Source organism: Macrobrachium rosenbergii, chromosome 37 (assembly GCF_040412425.1).
Source record: "Macrobrachium rosenbergii isolate ZJJX-2024 chromosome 37, ASM4041242v1, whole genome shotgun sequence".
NCBI classification, from domain to species: Eukaryota; Metazoa; Arthropoda; class Malacostraca; order Decapoda; family Palaemonidae; genus Macrobrachium; species Macrobrachium rosenbergii.
Window position 1 is genome coordinate 14,890,558 of NC_089777.1, and position 20,508 is coordinate 14,911,065.

At 39.6% G+C, this 20,508-nt stretch overlaps 1 protein-coding gene across 7 annotated transcripts in view; it reads right to left on the reverse strand.

Annotated features, from left to right (window-relative positions):
• The window catches only part of CASK (peripheral plasma membrane protein CASK), a 1,131,710-nt gene that overhangs the window by 45,644 nt on the left and 1,065,558 nt on the right, over positions 1 to 20,508 (reverse strand). For all 7 annotated transcript variants that reach the window (XM_067081602.1, XM_067081601.1, XM_067081600.1 and 4 more), the window contains 2 exons: positions 19,708 to 19,872; positions 10,724 to 10,792 (listed from right to left, as the gene is read on the reverse strand). In XM_067081602.1, the coding sequence (XP_066937703.1) occupies positions 10,724 to 10,792; positions 19,708 to 19,872 (234 nt within the window). The remainder of the gene's footprint in view (positions 1 to 10,723; positions 10,793 to 19,707; positions 19,873 to 20,508) is intronic.

Genomic DNA, 20,508 nt, shown 5'->3' on the forward strand with positions numbered 1-20,508 from the left:
AAATTTGTCAATAAGACAGCAACCCTTCTCCCTTCATAAAGTATCAGTTAAATAAGACTGTATCTTGATGAAACATCAAGAATTAACAGAGTATGAAAATTTTTTAGTCAGTATTGATGCTTTATATTAGGCACTGACATTTCAGTAAATGTGTTTTGTTATCGCCTGCATATTAAATTTGCAATAATAAATGCAGTCCTTACTTTGACAACATGAGTAGCATAAAACACACCGTGAGAGAGGCACACATACATGCATACATACATACATACATACATACAAACACACACACATATATATATATATATGTGTGTGTGTGTGTGTGTGTGTACAAGGAACAGCCGAAAAGGTACCCAGCATTACTCATTTACAAAGACATTGAGTTGGAAAAGACGAAAGGGGTTCGTGACGAGGCGGCAGCAGGTTTCACTGTCAAGAAGAGTGGGCAAGAGGCTTCCCAAAAGTGAATCTACCCTATAAGATGGAAAATCTGTTCCTCAAGATACAGGGGTAACCGAGAATTCAAGCAGTCATTACAGTCGCGTGTGGACTCTTTTCCCAACAACATACAGAGAATATACTAGAAATGGTTGTATCCCCTAGGGGCGAGGATCGCCTCGTCGAGGCCCCCCGTTTTTTGGTGTACATTTTGACAGGCAAATGGACACCCAGGTCTAGCGTTTTTCTCACAGGTCCTCCCCCCAGCCTAGCTGCGACCCACGACATTAAACTAACAGCCAAACTCATGGCTAAAGTCCAACAAGGACACACTGGATTTTAAAAAGGATCGAGGCCATCTGTTACTCCTCGTTCTCTTCGAGAGTTGAACACTGGAGAGAGAGAGAGAGAGAGAGAGAGAGAGAGAGAGAGAGAGAGAGAGAGAGAGAGAGTTAAGTATACCTTAGTTTAACCAGACCACTGAGCTGATTAACAGCTCGCCTAGAGAGGGCTGGCCCGAAGGATTAGATTTATTTTACGTGGCTAACAACCAATTGGTTACCTGGCAACGGGACCTACAGCTTATTGTGTAATCCGAACCACATATATAGCGAGAAATGAATTTCTATCACCAGAAATAAATTCCTCTAATTCTTCATCGGCCGGTCGGAGAATCGAACGCGGGGCCAGCAGAGTGCTAGCTGAGAACGGTAACTACCCGTCCAATGAGGAACTGAGAAGGGAGTTAAACACTGGAGAGAGAGAGAGAGAGAGAGAGAGAGAGAGAGAGAGAGAGAGAGAGAGAGAGAGAGAGAGAGAGAGAGAGACTCGACTTGAAACGGAAACAGGTGCACTGGTTTCAAGGGTAATGACGACGGAAGCAGTTGTTGAAACAAGCAAAAGCGAATTATGGAAGGACCCCATTGTTGAGGTCACAAACTCCACTGCCGCTTCCCATAGAAACAATAGGAGAGAGAAAAGTCCTACAATGAACAGGAAAAGTTTTCCTAAAACATACGAGTTTTATTTTCTGGTTCCATGCATCGCCGTCCCCTACATTATTAGGGCTCATTTTATTCCTTTGGAAAACTCACACAGACATATATATATATATATATATATATATATATATATATATATATATATATATATATATATATGGCTGAAATATTTTCTGTTAAAACAGAATTCCATCCAATAAAAAAAAGCCCATAAAAACACCAAAATGTAGCATTAGCTTTCTACAGTTTGGCGTTTTAATGGGCTCGTTATATTATATATATATATATATATATATATATATATATATATATATATATATATATATATATATATATATATACATATACATACATATATATCTTTCTGGCCTGAGGCTAATACTCAAAGTCCAGTTAAGTTGACTCACTGCAACTGTAACTTCTGATCAACACTGGACGTAAGCATTAGGCAAAAAAATGGAGAAATCATTTTCACTTCTTTTCAGAAGCGTTAATGACGAGTTTCTGCAAAATCAAAATTCACTGATAAATTGTAGATATCACGTTTTTACGCTAATTAGTCACGCTGATCATTAATTAGTCTTTGAGAATGACAACTCGAACACTGATCAAACTAAGCATAAAATGCGCCGAAGTTCCTTCGGTGCAATCGAGTTTTCTGTACAGACGCTACAGCGTATAATCAAGGCCACCGAAAACAGATCTGTCTTTCGGCGGTCTCGGTATAATGCTGTATGAGCCGCGGCCCTGTGGTGGTCTATCCTGTATCGTTGTCAGAAGCACGATCATGACTAACTTTAACCTTAAATAAAATCAAAACTACTGAGGCTAGAGGGCTGCAATTTGGTATATCTGATGATTGGAGGGTGGATGATCAACATTCCAATTTGCAGCCCTCTAGCCTGGTTAGGTCTTGAGATCTGAGGGCGGACAGAAAAAGTGCGGACAGAATAAATTGCGGACGGACAGACAAAGCCGTCACAATAGTCTTCTTTTACAGAAAACTAAAAAAAAAAAAGAGACCTGATTTTTCTTTAGCACCCAAGGTTGGAACAAGAATGAAAGAGAAAAGGTAAAGGTTGCTCGAGTGAAATGTCTGGGTGATAAATGTGGAAATTTGTAGACTTAGTAAAAAGTGAGTGTAGGCGAAAGGACAGATCTATTTGTAGACTTAGTAAAAAGTGAGTGTAGGCGAAAGGACAGATCTATTTGTAGACTTAGTAAAAAGTGAGTGTAGGTGAAAGGACAGATCTATTTGTAGACTTAGTAAAAAAGTGAGTGTAGGCGAAAGGACAGATCTATTTGTAGACTTAGTAAAAAGTGAGTGTAGGTGAAAGGACAGATCTATTTGTAGACTTAGTAAAAAGTGAGTGTAGGCGAAAGGACAGATCTATTTGTAGACTTAGTAAAAAGTGAGTGTAGGCGAAAGGACAGATCTATTTGTAGACTTAGTAAAAGTGAGTGTAGGTGAAAGGACAGATCTATTTGTAGACTTAGTAAAAAAGTGAGTGTAGGTGAAAGGACAGATCTATTTGTAGACTTAGTAAAAGTGAGTGTAGGCGAAAGGACAGATCTATTTGTAGACTTAGTAAAAAGTGAGTGTAGGCGAAAGGACAGATCTATTTGTAGACTTAGTAAAAAGTGAGTGTAGGCGAAAGGACAGATCTATTTGTAGACTTAGTAAAAAGTGAGTGTAGGCGAAAGGACAGATCTATTTGTAGACTTAGTAAAAAGTGAGTGTAGGCGAAAGGACAGATCTATTTGTAGACTTAGTAAAAAGTGAGTGTAGGTGAAAGGACAGATCTATTTGTAGACTTAGTAAAAAGTGAGTGTAGGTGAAAGGACAGATCTATTTGTAGACTCAGTAAAAAGTGAGTGTAGGTAAAAGGATAGATCTGTAAGTGCTCTGAGATGCTTTGGTCATGTGGAAAGAACGGAGGACAATAAAGTAGCAATAATTCGGAAGTGTTGTCGGGGGGGTGGGGTGGGGGGCGATTGAGAGGATGCCTTAGACAGGATTGGACAGATGGCGTAAATGAGGAACTGGGAAAAGAAGGGGACTGATAACATGGAAGTATAGTGAATGAGAGAAAGAGGTGATTGGCACAGTGTTGAATAAATTCGAGCCTTGATGATGAGCCCTATTTGTTGGTGTGCAGACTCCATTTTGTGAGGCTGACTGAACAGGAGATTCATCCACAGTTCAGCAATTACAGCATGACTGTGGCAGTGACTGTCCTGTTGTTTTCTTGGATCTTTCATAGATAGTGACCCCCAAGGGTTTTCGGGGGTCGTTATCTAGGACTCATATTTCTTGGGATCTTTCCTAGATAGTGACCCCAAAGGGTTTTCGGGGGTCGTTATCTAGGACTCATATTTCTTGGGATCTTTCCTAGATAGTGACAATCAAGGGTTTTCGGGGGTCTTTATCTAGGACTAATATTTCTTGGGATCTTTCCTAGATAGTGACCCCCCAAGGGTTTTTGGGGGTCGTTATCTAGGACTCATATTTCTTGGGATCTTTCCTAGATAGTGACAATCAAGGGTTTTCGGGGGTCTTTATCTAGGACTAATATTTCTTGGGATCTTTCCTAGATAGTGACCCCCCAAGGGTTTTTGGGGGCCGTTATCTAGGACTCATATTTCTTGGGGGTCATTTCTTCAAGATATTTACAGTCTTTTGTTTATGTTTTTACGGTCATCCCCAACGGGCTTGTACTAAACACGCCGCAAGGTGGATACATACCGGGTTAAACATTTAGGGGTCACTATCTAGGAAAGGTCCGCTTTCTTTTCTGGAGCCAGTCCCTCTCAGGGAAAACGTCTAGTGTTGGAAAAAAAAATTTGTATATACGAAAAATGATATATTCAGCCTTCTAGAGACCAGTGGAATCTTCTATTCGGAACACGCACATTGCCAAAATTTGAAATACAGAGCTACAAAAGGTTTATAACAATAAAGAAAACAATAGGATTGCCATCAGTCTTCACAGCTCAAGAACAAAAACAATCACAGATTATCTACATTTCCTAAAAACCTGTATTTGTTAGACTACAGGCTCCTTAAAAATGTAAACAAACTTACGGGAATGTTTTATGTTTTTTTTTTTTCAGCTGTGAGGATTGGGATGTTAATTATATTGTTTTTCATCATTGCTATACAACGTTGGATTGTCTCTTTTTAAAATTCTGCTCTTGTGTGTTCTACAGAGGAAGGAAGATGGTCCCTATGAAGGCCCATCATCACCTATCGTATATATATATATATATATATATATATATATATATATATATATATATATATATATATATATATATATATATATATATATATATATATATATATATATATATATATATATATATATATATATATATATATATATATACACACACAAATTTGTATAAGAATCTCTACTTCAAACAAATTATACAGGAATCACTTGCACATAAGGTATACATGCGAAGACACTTGTACAAAAATACAAGAAATTACATCCCAGCTCAAAGTCTAATGGCAGTAGCAAAAGCAAGCAGACACATGACACATTTTAAGCATCAACACCTTACGCCTTTTCCATCCTGGAAGGAGTGGCACCAAAAGTATAAGGTTCCAGTTCTCAGGAAGTCTTTACGAATGAGGTCGGAAGACCAACGCATTTTCTTATCCCGGTCGCTAGTATTGCACCAGACCCGTTTTTTTTGCCAGGCCCCTAGATTAGGTTGGGTTACTTTGGATGAACAGCGTAATTTGGATGTGGGAAACATGCCGAGATTATTTTCAAGAAAATTCTATGGTTAGTTTTTAGGATATGGCGTCCCGCTATTTTTCAGGGAAAGGTCCCTACGGTACTCGGTTAAATCTCGGGAAAATGCATCCCGGTCCCAGCCACCCGAGTTGCCCAGTTGCCCATCAAGTGACTCATTCCCTCTTTGGTTAAACAAGAGACGCAACAGGTTTTCGGCGGAATATCCAGGGTGTCCGTCTCTGTATAAGGAAAAAGAATATTACGGAAGTTCTCTGTTGGCGGCACTGGTCTGCCTCGCGATCATATATATGAATATGTTTTGGATATCCGAGCAAACGGGAAAACAAAGATTTTTCTCTGAATAACCTCAGAAAACCATTGTTTTCGTGGCAACGATTCTCAAGGAGAGTTCGACTTCTTTTACTTCTTGGCTTATTACCGAAATTCTTATGTTCTGATCAGAGCAAAGTGGGAAGGGCAATCAGTAATTCCCTTTCGTAACCCAGACCGGAGAAAATAATGAAAGGGAAAATGGCTTAACCAAGAAGGAAGCAACACACTGACTCTTGAAGAATTAAAGACTATAAGTGAGGAAAAAAAACAAAAACCCAACCAGCGGGAGAACTTCATAGTGGAGTTTTGTGAAAACCACAAGAGCTTTGAGAAAAACAAAGCCTCACCCTATCGGAATCCAAAAAAGTCTCCAAACTTCCTGCACCAGAGAGAGAGAGAGAGAGAGAGAGAGAGAGAGAGAGAGAGAGAGAGAGAGAGAGAGAGAGAGAGAGAGAGAGAGAACGCTTTTCATCTACTGCATTACACTTTCTAAATCCAAAAATATTACAGTTCCCACACCAGAGAGAGAGAGAGAGAGAGAGAGAGAGAGAGAGAGAGAGAGAGAGAGAGAGAGAGAGAGAGAGAGAGAGAGAAAGTTTTTCATCTATTGCATTACACTTTCTGATTCCAAAAATATTACAAAGTTCCCATACCACACAGAGAGAGAGAGAGAGAGAGAGAGAGAGAGAGAGAGAGAGAGAGAGAGAGAGAGAGAGAGTTTTTCATCTATTGCATTACACTTTCTGATTCCAAAAAAATTTACAAAGTTCCCATACCACACACACAGAGAGAGAGAGAGAGAGAGAGAGAGAGAGAGAGAGAGAGAATAACTTCAATGATAAATGTGCAATACAAAGCAAGAAGCAGAACCTGCCGAGATATTCCTAGAACAAGAAAAAGCTGTTTTAATCCTGTTCTTTACGAATACCCCAACGCTGACTTTTAGCAAATATATATATTTTCAAATGATTCAAGCCGTCTTGCTGTCATCTCTCTGCTCTAACGTATCAAATACTATCCACGTTGTATTCCCAAATTTCACTCAGGTGTTATACATGTACCACTGAGTTGCTTAAGTGATTCCAGATTTCGAGCATTTTATTTACAATGATCTCAAAACTTCCAGTTGAAGTTGCGTGTATCCAGTTTTGCATTGTAAATGTTGTTTACACGCAGTGTTGTTTACAAGCAATGTTGTTTACAAGCAATGCTACACTGATCCCAAAATCTCACGCACGTTCCGTGAATTCAGTTACGGAGAGATGATCCCAAATTTCACGCGGGTGTTATGTACTCTGAGTAATTAGTAAAGAGTACCTTTATTAGGCTTTAGGATGCGAAGGCGAGAAAATCTGAAAACAAGATGAAATTATATGGTGAAAGTACTTCTTAAGTGGACTTAAGTATACCTTAGGTTTACCAGACCACTGAGCTGATTAACAGCTCTCCTAGGGCTGTAAGTGGACTTACTCATTAGGGTGTGTGCTTGGGAAATGGCGTCATATTGGTATAAACTTGTTGCCAAGAGTTTTGGAACATGTTTTCTTAGCCACAGTAAAAGCAAAACAAGACATCCAAGCAATACATTTTTTTCCATCAGATTATTTTAATGAAGCCACTGACTCACATAATGTAGGCTCTGACAGGGCTCGGCCGGCTAATGTGTACTCAAATGAAAGGTGACAGACAATTCAAGCAAGGTAAAGCCACCGATGTTTGACAGAGAGAAGGGGAGACGTACTGTACACTCCAAGGCCAAGAGAAAGAGAAGGTCCGCTCATTCCCCCCAAAGTCGCCCATGTGGGCGGGGCTTCGTCTACCTCCTTACTGCGTCAGCAGCTGAATTGCCGTAACGAGCAGGTACCCCTAAGATACGTCATCGCCTATTAATTACCCCAGGTGGGAGGCGACCCCACCCAGCTGGGTAGACCTTGTTTCAATCTCTTGGCCTTGCTCATACCAATCAATACCCGACTACGAAAACCACGGTAACCCATCCAAAGAATGTCACCGAACTCCCACCTTCCATCACTGTCAAGAGAAGTATAAGGTTGTGGGGGGGGGGGGGTTAATCCACCAATTTCTCGGGATAAACGACACTTGATTACAGCAGAGGAAATTGGTTTATATCTTCACAGATAATTCTTTGAGGAAGGAAGACTTTAAACTTTGGAAGCCCATGATTGAAAGGCGATCCACTTCTGCATAACTAAAGCAATGACTGTAGTGTAGCGTGTTGCGAATAACTCGACTTTTGCATCAGAAATTCTGATACTAAAACATTAATCAGTATCTGAAGTTTTTTACGTCACAAATTCTGTAGTTAAATCAATCAATATTTACAAAATTTTCTACATCACAAATTCTGATATTAAAACGCAAATCAATATTTGACATTTTTTTACACCACAAACTGTGATATTAAATCAATCAATATTTAAAATTTTTTTATGTCGCAAATTCTGATTTTAAATCAACCAATATCTAAAATTTTTTTACATCACAAATTCTGATATTAAAACATCAATCAATATCTAAAAATTTCTATCAGAATTAGTCATAAAAACACTTATCATTCGCCTCGAAGGAATATCAACTGAATTCATTTGAAAACAAGAGGAGCCTAACGTCCGCCATACGAACGTCTGGAAGCAATATACGATATTATCTCTTATATAATGAGTTTACTCTCCACTTCAGGGATCGCGAGTCATCGTTTTTCTTAAATATCTTTCAAACTAATTATTTGATCGAAATGGTACTTTGACACAGCATACAAGACACCTCCCGCTAATTTTTGGTAATATGGTGCATTGTCAAATGGTGTTAGTTAAGGCGTTTACTCTTGACTTTTAAAGGCAGGACTAATTTACGCAATCGAACGTCCGCTATCCCTCTTAGACAAGAGGGGGGGGGAGATGGGGAGGCGAGGAAAGTGGGTGAGGGAGGGATGAGGAGGGGGAAGGGAAAGGGAGAGACTTGTTGGGGATAAAGGACGTTCGAATGCATAGTTTGGCGATGCTTGGCAACACCATGCAAGTCGAGAGTTAACGGCTTAACTAAAACCATTTCACAAAGCACTATATTACCAAAAATTAGCGGGAGGTGTCTTGTACACCGTGTCAGAGTACTCTGAATCCAAAAATATTACAAAGTTCCCACACCAGAGAGAGAGAGAGAGAGAGAGAGAGAGAGAGAGAGAGAGAGAGAGAGAGAGAGAGAGAGAATGTTTTTCATCCACTACATTACACCTTCTGAATCCAAAAATATTACATAGTTCCCACACCAGAGAGAGAGAGAGAGAGAGAGAGAGAGAGAGAGAGAGAGAGAGAGAGAGAGAGAGAGAGAGAGAGAGAGTTTCACCCATGGAATTACACTTTTGCAAAAACAAATGGATGTGTATGTTAGAAGTGTAATTTTTTTCCATCCATGGGCTTACATTTGTAGAATTACAAAATATAATTCTTCAATTTTCTAATGAGAGAGAGAGAGAGAGAGAGAGAGAGAGAGAGAGAGAGAGAGAGAGAGAGAGAGAGAGAGAGAGAGAGAGAGAGAGAGAGAGTTTCATCCTTGGGGTTACACTTTTGCAAGAACAAATGGGTTTGAGGGATGTGTGCATGTTTTTTTTTTTTTTTTTTTTTAACCATGGGCTTACACTTTTGGAATTAAAAAAACAAATGTCTTCAAATTTCTTAAATCTGAGAGAGAGAGAGAGAGAGAGAGAGAGAGAGAGAGAGAGAGAGAGAGAGAGAGAGAGAGAGAGAGAGAGAGATAATTTCAGCTATATGCCAATCCTGAGGATAGTATCTATTTGAGATGAGAGAGAGAGAGAGAGAGAGAGAGAGAGAGAGAGAGAGAGAGAGAGAGAGAGAGAGAGAGAGAGAGAGAGAGAGAGAAATAACAACTTCAGCTATATGCCAATCCTGAGGATAGTATGTATTCGAGATGGAGAGAGAGAGAGAGAGAGAGAGAGAGAGAGAGAGAGAGAGAGAGAGAGAGAGAGAGAGAGAGAGAGAGAGAGAGAGAGAGATAATTTCAGCTATATGCCAATCCTGAGGATAGTATCTATTTGAGATGAGATGAGAGAGAGAGAGAGAGAGAGAGAGAGAGAGAGAGAGAGAGAGAGAGAGAGAGAGAGAGAGAGAGAGAGAGATAATTTCAGCTATATGCCAATCCTGAGGATAGTATCTATTTGAGATGAGAGAGAGAGAGAGAGAGAGAGAGAGAGAGAGAGAGAGAGAGAGAGAGAGAGAGAGAGAGAGAAATAACAACTTCAGCTATATGCCAATCCTGAGGATAGTATCTATTCGAGATGGAGAGAGAGAGAGAGAGAGAGAGAGAGAGAGAGAGAGAGAGAGAGAGAGAGAGAGAGAGATAATTTCAGCTATATGCCAATCCTGAGGATAGTATCTATTTGAGATGAGAGAGAGAGAGAGAGAGAGAGAGAGAGAGAGAGAGAGAGAGAGAGAGAAATAACAACTTCAGCTATATGCCAATATTGAGGATAGTATCTATCCGAGATGGTGGAGAGAGAGAGAGAGAGAGAGAGAGAGAGAGAGAGAGAGAGAGAGAGAGAGAGAGAGAGAGAGAGAAATAATTTCAGCTATACGCCAATCCTGAGGATAGTATCTATTCGAGATGAGAGAGAGAGAGAGAAATAATAACTTCAGCTATATGCCAATCCTGAGGATAGTATCTATTCGAGATGGTGGGGGGAGAGAGAGAGAGAGAGAGAGAGAGAGAGAGAGAGAGAGAGAGAGAGAGAGAGAGAGAGAGAGAGAGAGAAATAACAACTTCAGCTATATGCCAATCCTGAGGATAGTATCTATTCGAGATGAGAGAGAGAGAGAGAGAGAGAGAGAGAGAGAGAGAGAGAGAGAGAGAGAGAGAGAGAGAGAGAGAGAAATAACAACTTCAGCCATATGCCAATCCTGAGGATAGTATCTATTCGAGATGAGAGAGAGAGAGAGAGAGAGAGAGAGAGAGAGAGAGAGAGAGAGAGAGAGAGATAACAACTTCAGCTATATGCCAATCCTGAGGATAGTATCTATTCGAGACGAGAGAGAGAGAGAGAGAGAGAGAGAGAGAGAGAGAGAGAGAGAGAATAACTTCAGCGATATGCCAATCCTGAGGATAGTGTCTATATATCTATTCGAGATGCGGGGGGGGCGTGTCTTGTACGAAAGAATGGGCGTGACTTACCTCGCAGGGGGGCGGGGCACTGCGGTAGGAGGGCACAATCTTGAAGGTGACGGATCCACGGGCCTCCCTCTGCGAAGCCAAGAGAGACGAATAGAATTGTCAGTCATGACAGACTTATGTTTACCGACTTCACAGCCAAATAAACAGAGGCAAAGCCATCATCAATAATGAAGGGAACTGGGTTTTGAAGAGAAAATAACAAACGAAGCAAAAGGAGTCAAAGCTTGGCAGTGTTGCGTGAGATCATTCTTTCAACTTAGAAAAAGAAAAAAAATTATCGTCATGCAAAATGTTTACTCTAATTAATGGTAAAAATGATTCTACTTAAAAGCTTGCTTTCAATCATACGGCCATTCTTTCCACTTCCGATTCAGTTTTGCAATCAGCATGCTGTCAATCAACTTCTGCTTTTTCTCCAATCCTTCTGTTCTTGAGAAATTTGAATAAATTGAATTTTTTTTGTATTAAACAATTCTTGTAACCCAACAGGTCTTGATCAAGAGGATTAAAATGTGATTTTCCTGCAAAAATACAAACACACTCAGTTCTTATAATTCAATTTGAAATAAATTTTGCATATTTTATAAAAACCAAGACACAAACTTCTACACATTTTGTGTTTTTCAGTTCTATTTACATTCAAACTTTTAACCGCCCCCCCCCCAACAAAAAAATCCACACTTCAATAAAATTTGTAATGCTCAGTTCCAAAAAATCTGTAATTGGGGTAAAAATGTCAGAATTCAGCAAAACGTATCTTTCAGCTCCTGACAAATTTCAGTAAAATTTAGATTTTAGTAATTTAATTTTAAAGATATTGAATTCAATACAATGGGTACTGTTCTGTGCCTGGTATGCATATTTAAAAAAGAGCTTCGATTTCCATTTGTAAAATTCAAAATTCACACATAAAAGCCAGCGAATATTGTAATTTAGTTCCTGAAATACTTGAATGTTGTTAGCACTGACTGAACTCAACGATTCATATCGTTCGGTGCAAGGAAGAATAATCTGAATTTCTGGAAATCCCACGCACATTTCAACCTAATTCATATTACCCTGTTCCACAAAAATATCAATAAAATATGAATTTGCAAATATTCAGACAGTATTAAACACAACCCGTATCGATCGTCTTTCAATAATTAGAATGAAATGAGACTTCTGTCAAAAACAGTAAAATACATCACGACGTAATTCTTGTCGTTCAGTTCCTGATAAATTTAAATAAAAACAATTAAAAAAAACAATTAAAAAAAAATCGGATATTAAGTGCAACACAACGAACACCGTTCAGTCTCTTAAAGATGTAAATAAAATTTGAATCTGTAAAGAATTCAGTTACAGAATCCAGAGCAATTCGTGTCTTTTAGTTCGTGATAAGCTGGAATAAAATTTGATTTTGAGAAAATTCAGCCACAAAATTCAACGCAGTTCACATCACGCATGCGAGTGTACCGGCGCCTTCTCCTTATTCCTTCACGAAAAAAGTCAGAGTTTATGGGAACTTCCGGAAAATTCGAATTTTCTTTTTATCTCCCGACGTGAAGTTCAGTTATTTGCGAAAGGGCGTCAGCAGCATACAGAAGTTTGAGCGAACTTCCCTTTATAAAAGGCATATTCTGGATCAGTGACTTCGTTCACTGAACAAGAGGCGACCTCTCAGATAGAGGCAGGAGTCTCGTCATAAATTGACAGAACGGAAAGATCACATTTAAAATTAAACCCCAGGAGGATTGACTAAATATTTGAGATGAAAGACAAACTCTTTGTGTTACAAATATAAATATCCTGGTTCATCTCATGAATGTAAACACCTGAATTGACATCAGTGCACCTGGTGGACACATTTAAGATTGACAAATACTAAAAGAGGGGATATTCAAATGCCCTTTGAGAATACATTTCCAACATATGAATTCTGCCAACTATAACAATTAATACTGTTCACGCTCTTGTAAATATATCTTCAATATACTTCTGAGAGTTTTCCAGCTTTCTGTTCTGAGGGGTTTCCAGCCTCCTGTTCTGAGAGTTTTCCAGCTTTCTGTTCTGAGAGTTTCCCAGCTTTCTGTTCTGAGAGTCTGAGAGTTTTCCAGCTTCCTGTTCTGAGAGTTTTCAAGCTTTCTGGTCTGAGAGTTTCCCCAGCTTTCTGTTCTGAGAGTCTTAGAGTTTTCAAGCTTCCTGTTCTGAGAGTTTTCCAGCTTTCTGTTCTGAGAGTTTTCCAGCCTTTTGTTCTCAGAGTTTTCCAGCTTTCTGTTCTGATAGTTTTCCAGCCTTTTGTTCTCAGAGTTTTCCAGCTTTCTGTTCTGAGAGTTTTTCAGCCTTCTGTTCTCAGAGTTTTCCAGTTTTCTGTTCTGAAAGTGTTCCAGATTTCTGTTCCGAGAGTTTTCCAGCTTTCTGTTCTGAGAGTTTTTCAGCTTCCTGTTCTGATTTCCAGCTTTCTGTTCTGAGTGTTTCCCAGCTTTCTGTTCTGAGAGTTTTCCAGCTTCCTGTTCTGAGAGTTCTCCAGGTTTCTGTTCTGAGAGTTCTCCAGGTTTCTGTTCTGAGAGTTTTCCAGCCTTCTGTTCTCAGAGTTTTCCAGCTTCCTGTACTGGAAAAGACTGACTTGCTCTGAAGAGCATGTCAACAAACTTTTAGAAACAGCTTTCTGAATTAAGGAAACTGTCTTATAAAATCGGTAAAAATGTTCAAAATATCCTATAATACCCGAAAAGAAGCCAAGACTCCTTTAGAACGGAAATTCAGAGCACATATATATATTTTTAACGCTTGAACTCTATGAAATATTGAGAATACAGACAGCCATCTTCGAATATTCACGAAGCGAAAATCTGCTGGCTCGATGAAAACGCACAAGAATGAATATATGTATAAAGGATAATTGTATAAACGTGTTTTGTCTCTGGAAAATGTTTTGTCAAATCCCCACGAGCTATTTCGAAACAGCTATGACTGTTCTCAGAATAAACTCGCATGGCTGACCTGTGATTGTAAAAAAGAAAAAACCTTTGTTCAAGCTATGAAAATACAGCAGCCATCCGGGAAACAATTTGTTCATAAATATATATATGCTTTAAAGTATCTATATGGGCATTTGTTCTGTAACAATCATATTAAAAAAGTCTACCGTCATACAATGCGTACGGAATGACAGAGTTTAAAAAGTGGCATCGCTTTTGACACAACCATCATAACAAGCCGGTCATTTTTAATATTTTGCTGAAGGAACATTCGACGGGAACGAACGAACCGTTCAACAAAAGGCTGATTCACATTGTACCAACACGTCACCGACACATCACGTCACGTCAACGACACGTCACGTCACGGACGCATCGCGTCACGTCACGTCACCGTCCCGTCAGCCGTGCCTTGTATTCACACTATCCATCAGTATCCCGTTCAGTTCGTGTCCAACCTCAGCGACTCTCAGATTTAGCGTTATGAAACTCCCATAAGCACCGTCACGTCACGTCACGTCAAAATATTCTTTCCAAGAAAAAGAGTCGTGATGTGACGGTGGATGCCGTGTGCTTGATGGTGACGTGACGTGACGGTGTGAACAAGTCCAATTGATTACACGTACGAAATTCTCACGCACTTTGACGTGACGTGATGTTATAATGTGAATGAGCCTTGAAGGTCAATACGTTTCATATGTCAAGATTAGTTACATCTTCTGACGTCTGACCCTGGTTACGAACCAGTGGTCAAACAGCAGGGGTCACTGACCTTTGCGCTACCTAAGCCTCCATGGATTCTGCCACACCAATGCATGGATAAAATCAGAAATATATTGCTTCCTGTCTTTGGAGTGAAAATAAAGTGGATCTGAAGTATATATATATATATATATATATATATATATATATATATATATATATATATATATATATATATATATATATATACACACACAGTATATATATATATATATATATATATATATATATATATATATATATATATATTATATATATATATTTAAATAATAACCCAAATTATAACTTATTTTCAATATCACGACAGCATACTGAGAATATTAATCACACGCTGACCATAAACACAGGTTTCGGATTCAGGGGGCCACGTGGCACCGCAAGCCCTTTATCATAGTGATCAGGATCTGTCATCATGAAAGTCCTGCAGAGTTTTAGTAGTGAAACGTGGGTTTGAAACTCCGCAGAGTTTTACACATTACACGTCCTTCTAGTATATTCATCATGGGGAAACGTTTTCTACATCAATCCCTGACGGGTACTGAACTGAATATAGAATTTAGGCCAAAGGCCAAGCGCTGGGACCTGCGAGGTCATTCAGCGCTGAAACGGAAATTGACATTAGAGAGATCTGAAAGGTGTAATAGGAGGAAAACATCAGAGCAGTTGGACTAAGAATCAATTGTTAGCAGAGGGTGGAAAGTAAATTGGAAGAAAGAGAATATGAAAGGAGGTACAGTAAAAAGAACGAAAGGGGTTGCAGCTAGGGGCCTAAGGAAGTAAATGCCTACAGTGCACCGCATGAGGTCACTCTTGAAAACACAAAAAGTCATACGGGCCACCTGAATGTATGTATGTATGTATATATATATATATATATATATATATATATATATATATATATATATATATATATATATATATATATATATACACACATATACTTTCACTTATTTTTCTCTAGCGGGCCACTTTCAAAATCAAAAGGGGCCACTTTTGGCCCACGGGCATGCTGTAGGGTAATGCTCCTTTTACTTCAGCAAACCTTTCTGTAAGGTCACTCATTATGGAAACCGTTCACACGAGGTCATTCAGCGTGGAAAAGTTTTTACATAAAACTCTAAATATGGAAAAAGTTTTCGCATTGAAATTGTATTTTGACAAGGGTCTCATTGAACAAATTACGTAAAACGTACCCTAACGGTAATTCATTATGGAAAATGCAATTTATTAAGGAAAAAACTTCTATAACGTAAATGCGACGCGATCCGTTATAGGCTAAAACAGTAAAAAATGCGCCTGAGTTTCTTTGGCGCAATCGATTTTTCTGAACAGCCGCTACAGCGTATAATCAAGGCCACCGAAAATAGATCTATTTTTCGGTGGTCTCGGTATAACGCTGTGTGAGCCGCGGCCCATGAGACTTTAACCACTGCCCGGTGGTGGCCTATCCAATATCGTTGTCAGAAGCACGATTATGGCTAAGTTTAACCTTAAATGAAATAAAAAAAAAAAAAAACTACTGAGGCTAGAGGGCTGCAATTTGATATGTTTGATGACTGGAGGGTGGATGATCAACATACCAATATGCAGCCCTCTAGCCTCCGTAGTTTTTAAGAACTGAGGGCGGAAAGAAAAAGTGCTGACAGAAAAGAGTGCGGAGAGAAAAAGTGCGGATAGAAAAGAGTGCGGACGGGAAAAAAGTGCGGACGTAAAATCCTAACAAAACTTCAAAGGCTATTTTGTTTAATCTTCCGCTACAAAAGGGCAACGAGAAGATCCCAGAAAGGGCATTTTAAGACTTCTCCTGCCATTCTTCTTGAATACATTGTCAAATATACCCTGACAAGAGCCTGCGTACAAAACCCAGAGCCCTCGAGGGTATAAACGGGAAGACGGCGAAAGACTCGCATTGTATTCTCGGGGCAAAACTTTCTTGGCCATTTTGAAAATGTTGTCAACGTGATATCAGCAACGAGAACCCTGCATGCAAATTTAAATAACCACGGACGTCCTCCTATCTTTCCATGAATATGCTAATCATATGCGAAGGGCTTTCAACAAAAGCGCATTCACGTGCTTGTATTCACCTGCCTGCCGGCGCATTTCTTGCATGTTATGCACGCAAGCAAAGATGCACGAATCTCTGTACTGAACAAATGCACAGAAGCGTCGACTACGCAGGTAATGCCGCATTTGTTTACAGTTCCCGTTTGCAGGTGTGCAGATATTTAGATAATATATTAGAATGTTATACACGCAAGCAAAGATGCACGAATCTGTGTACTCCACAAATGCACAGAAGCGTCGACTACGCAGGTAATACCGCATTTGTTTACAGTTCCTGTTTGCAGGTGTGCAGATATTTATTTAGATATTTTTTTTCTAAAGTGTGAACGCTGTATTCATCTGGTATTATGCTGTCTCTGAGCATCCACAGAGACATTTCTTGAACACTCGGCAACAGATCACCAAAGAGAAATATCCCAAATGACTTTCAAATCGGAGAACATCAGTCACTGGGATAGAGCATTTGAATTGAATACATTGAATACAGATTTTGGGCCAAAGGCCAAGCACTGGGACCTATGAGGTCGTTCAGCGATGGAACGGAAATTGACAGTGAAAGGTTTGAAAGGTGTAACAGGAAGCAAGAGAATATGAAAGGAGGAACAGTAAAAGGAACGGAATGGGTTGCAGCCAGTGGCCGAAGGCACGCTGCAAAGAATCTTAGGTAATGCCTACAGTGCACCGCAAGAGGTGCACTGACGGCAGTAGCCCCCTACGGTTATGAAAAGAAAATAACGCAGGACAAAGTGTAACAAATAAAAAATGCGCCGAAGTTTCTTCGGCGCAATCGACTTTTCTGTACAGCCGCTACAGCGTATAATCAAGACCACCGAAAACAGATCTATCTTTCGATGGTCTCGGTATAACGCTACATGAGCCGCGGCCCATGAAACTTTAACCACGGCCCAGTGGTGGCCTGGCCTATATCGTTGCCAGAAGCACGATTATGGCTAACTTTAAACCTTAAATGAAATAAAAATTACTGAGGTTAAAGGGCTGCAATTTGGTATGTTTGATGATTGGAGGGTGGTTGATCAACAAACTAATTTGCAGCCCTCTAACCTCAGTAATTTTTAAGATCTGAGGGCGAACAGAAAAAGTGCGGACAGAAAAAAGTGAGGGCAGAAAAAGTGTGGACAGAAAAGGTGCGGACAGAAAAAAGTGCGGACAGAAAAAGTGCGGACAAAAAAAGTGCGGAGAGAAAAAAGTGCGGACGGACAGACAAAGCTGGCAAAACAGTTTTCATTTACAGAAAACCAAAAATTATAAATTCAAGCTTTGCCATCTTGTTTCTGCGAGAATAACTTTACATAAAGACGTCTAATAAAAAAAGTTACAGAGGAAAGTTCCTTCCTCGAGTTTGAAATGTTGCCGAGATGTTTTTTCAAGTGCCAGTATGTGTTTATATATATATATATATATATATATATATATATATATATATATATATATATATATATATATATATATATACATATAAGCGCTACAAAACGAGCAACTTATTCTAACGAAAACGAACGAATATTTTCGTAATCCACAAGTCCTCCCGATTTGAGCAATGACATGTTTGTTCCCTGGACAAGCACGAAAACATTCTTTGCATACAAAAATACGCAACGCATCAGCAGCTTTGACAATAACTATCAACTATCATTTCGAGATGAAATAACGTACAATACAAAAGATCACACACAAGAATAAAAAAACAACTCGGAAAACATTGGAAGTAAAATTTGTACATCTTATCATCAAGGCCACCGAAAATAGATCTATCTTCCGGTGGTCTCGGTATAATGGCTGTATGAACCGCGGCCCATGAAACTTTAACCACTGGGTGGTGGTGGCCTACACTATACCGTTGCCAGAAGCATGATTATGGCTAACTTTAACCTAAAATAAAATAAAAACTACTGAGGCTAGAGGGCTAAAATTTGGTATGTTTGATGATTGGGGGGTGGGTGATCAACATACCAATTTGCAGCCCTCTAGCCTCGGTAGGTTTTAAGATCTGAGGACGGGCAGAAAAACGTGCGGACGGACAGACAAAGCCGGCACAATAGTCTTCTTTTCAGAAAACTAAAAATGTTGGAAATGATTCTCTGAGTGCAAAAACAAACATATAACGGAGACAGCCAATATGCCTAATCCCCTAAAAAAAATAAAAATAAGAGTTAAAAATAAAACAAAAATAAAAAAGTAAAAGACAAAATAAAAGATAAAAAAAAGAAGGGGCTCCTCCCGGGCAGCTGAAGTTAACCAAAGTTTGCTTCGGCGCCCTTCAAGTTTTCGACAGAGGCCCCCGGAGACCCAAAAAGCTGATTATAAGTTTCCATAGTCAAATATAAACTAATCGACTGGTGCAGACTATTCCCGCACAGCTACAGCTATTGTGTGTGTGTGTGTGTGTGTGTGTGTGTGTGTGTGTGTGTGTAAAAAAAGCAAGTACAAGCTCCCAAGAGCCATTCAATTTATGTTCGCTTGATGACAGAACAGCAAATCCCCAATAATGCCGGAAGCATCTTCTTGCTAATAATTTTTAAAAATTATACATGAAGAACATTTGGCTCCGGTTTCCTAAGCATTTTCTCAAGTCTCGATGCAGATTCTCTATTTTAACTTTCAATATGTCATTCTGCTGAAAGCCTTTCCATTTGACGCGTCCAAAACCAACTCTAATATTTCAATTCCTCTTCCATTTTATTGGAAAGACATAAACTAAAATAATAGCTTGTTTACTGACCACTCGTGAATTTTGTATTTACTTCTATGTCTCTGTACTGTCAATGAGCATTATTTTAATTTTAAAAAAATCGAGCTTTATATTCCACTGTATTTAAGGAACGTTCTTTAGAAAATCAATGATTTTAATTTTTCTGATTGGTATATGAACAGAAAGATTCTTCCCTTCAATTCACATTTTTTCCTCTCCACGAAACTCCATATTTTAACCACTGAAACCACTTCAACTCTCTCTCTCTCTCTCTCTCTCTCTCTCTCTCTCGGAAGACAATGAAAACCACTCTGAAGACAAATTCGAAATCGACTTTTTCAGAATCAAACCCACACCAACCTAATGCATCCCGTCATCTGGCTCGCTTTCTTTCGGTTTCAGCAGTCACAAATCCATCAGCCAAGCACTCAATCGCCTTCTTTCGCTCCCCTGAAGCAGTGCCAACACAGAGGTTCACTCACCAGCATCTTTTGTAGGATATCGACGCTCTGATTGGCCACGGGGACGCCGTTGATCTCGCGGATTTCGTCTCCGACGTGCAAGGTCGCCTGCCGGTGGATCATACCCCCGTGCATGATCCTCGCCACGATGCACCTGCCTTCTTCGTTCATCTTCAGAGTGATTCCCTGGAAGGAGAAACGAGAATCGCGTTTAAAATATGACCCACAGACCCACAGTCATAAAAGGTAAGGCTAAGAGAGACAAGGTCTGCCCAAGCGGGTTGAGTCGTCGCCTCCCACCTGGGGTAACTACGTAGGCGATGACGTATCTTAGAGGTTACCTGTTCGCTACGGCAATTCACCTGCTGACGCAGTAAGCAGGTAGACAAAGCTCCGCCTACATGGGGGATTTTGGGGGGGAAGTGATTAGACCTTCTCTTTCTCTTGGCCTTGATAAAGGGGCTGAAAAGGAACGACATTCGAATGTTAATGGAAATCCTGAAAAAGGAAAAAAATTATTTCAAAAACATCTGACATACATGAATAAGGATTCGTTATGTACACAATATAGAATTTATGGCAAAACCCAAGGCCCGGGACCTACGAAGTCATTCAGTGCTGAAACGGAAATTGACGGTAAAAGGTTTGAGAGGTGTAACAGGAGGAAAACCTCAAAGCAGTTGCACTATGAATCGATTGATAGATGGTGGAAAGTAAGATGGAAAAAAGAGAATATGAACGGAGGTACAGTAAAAGGAACGAAAGGGGTTACAGCTAGGGGCCGCAGGCACGCTGCAAAGAACCTTAAGTAATGCCTACAGT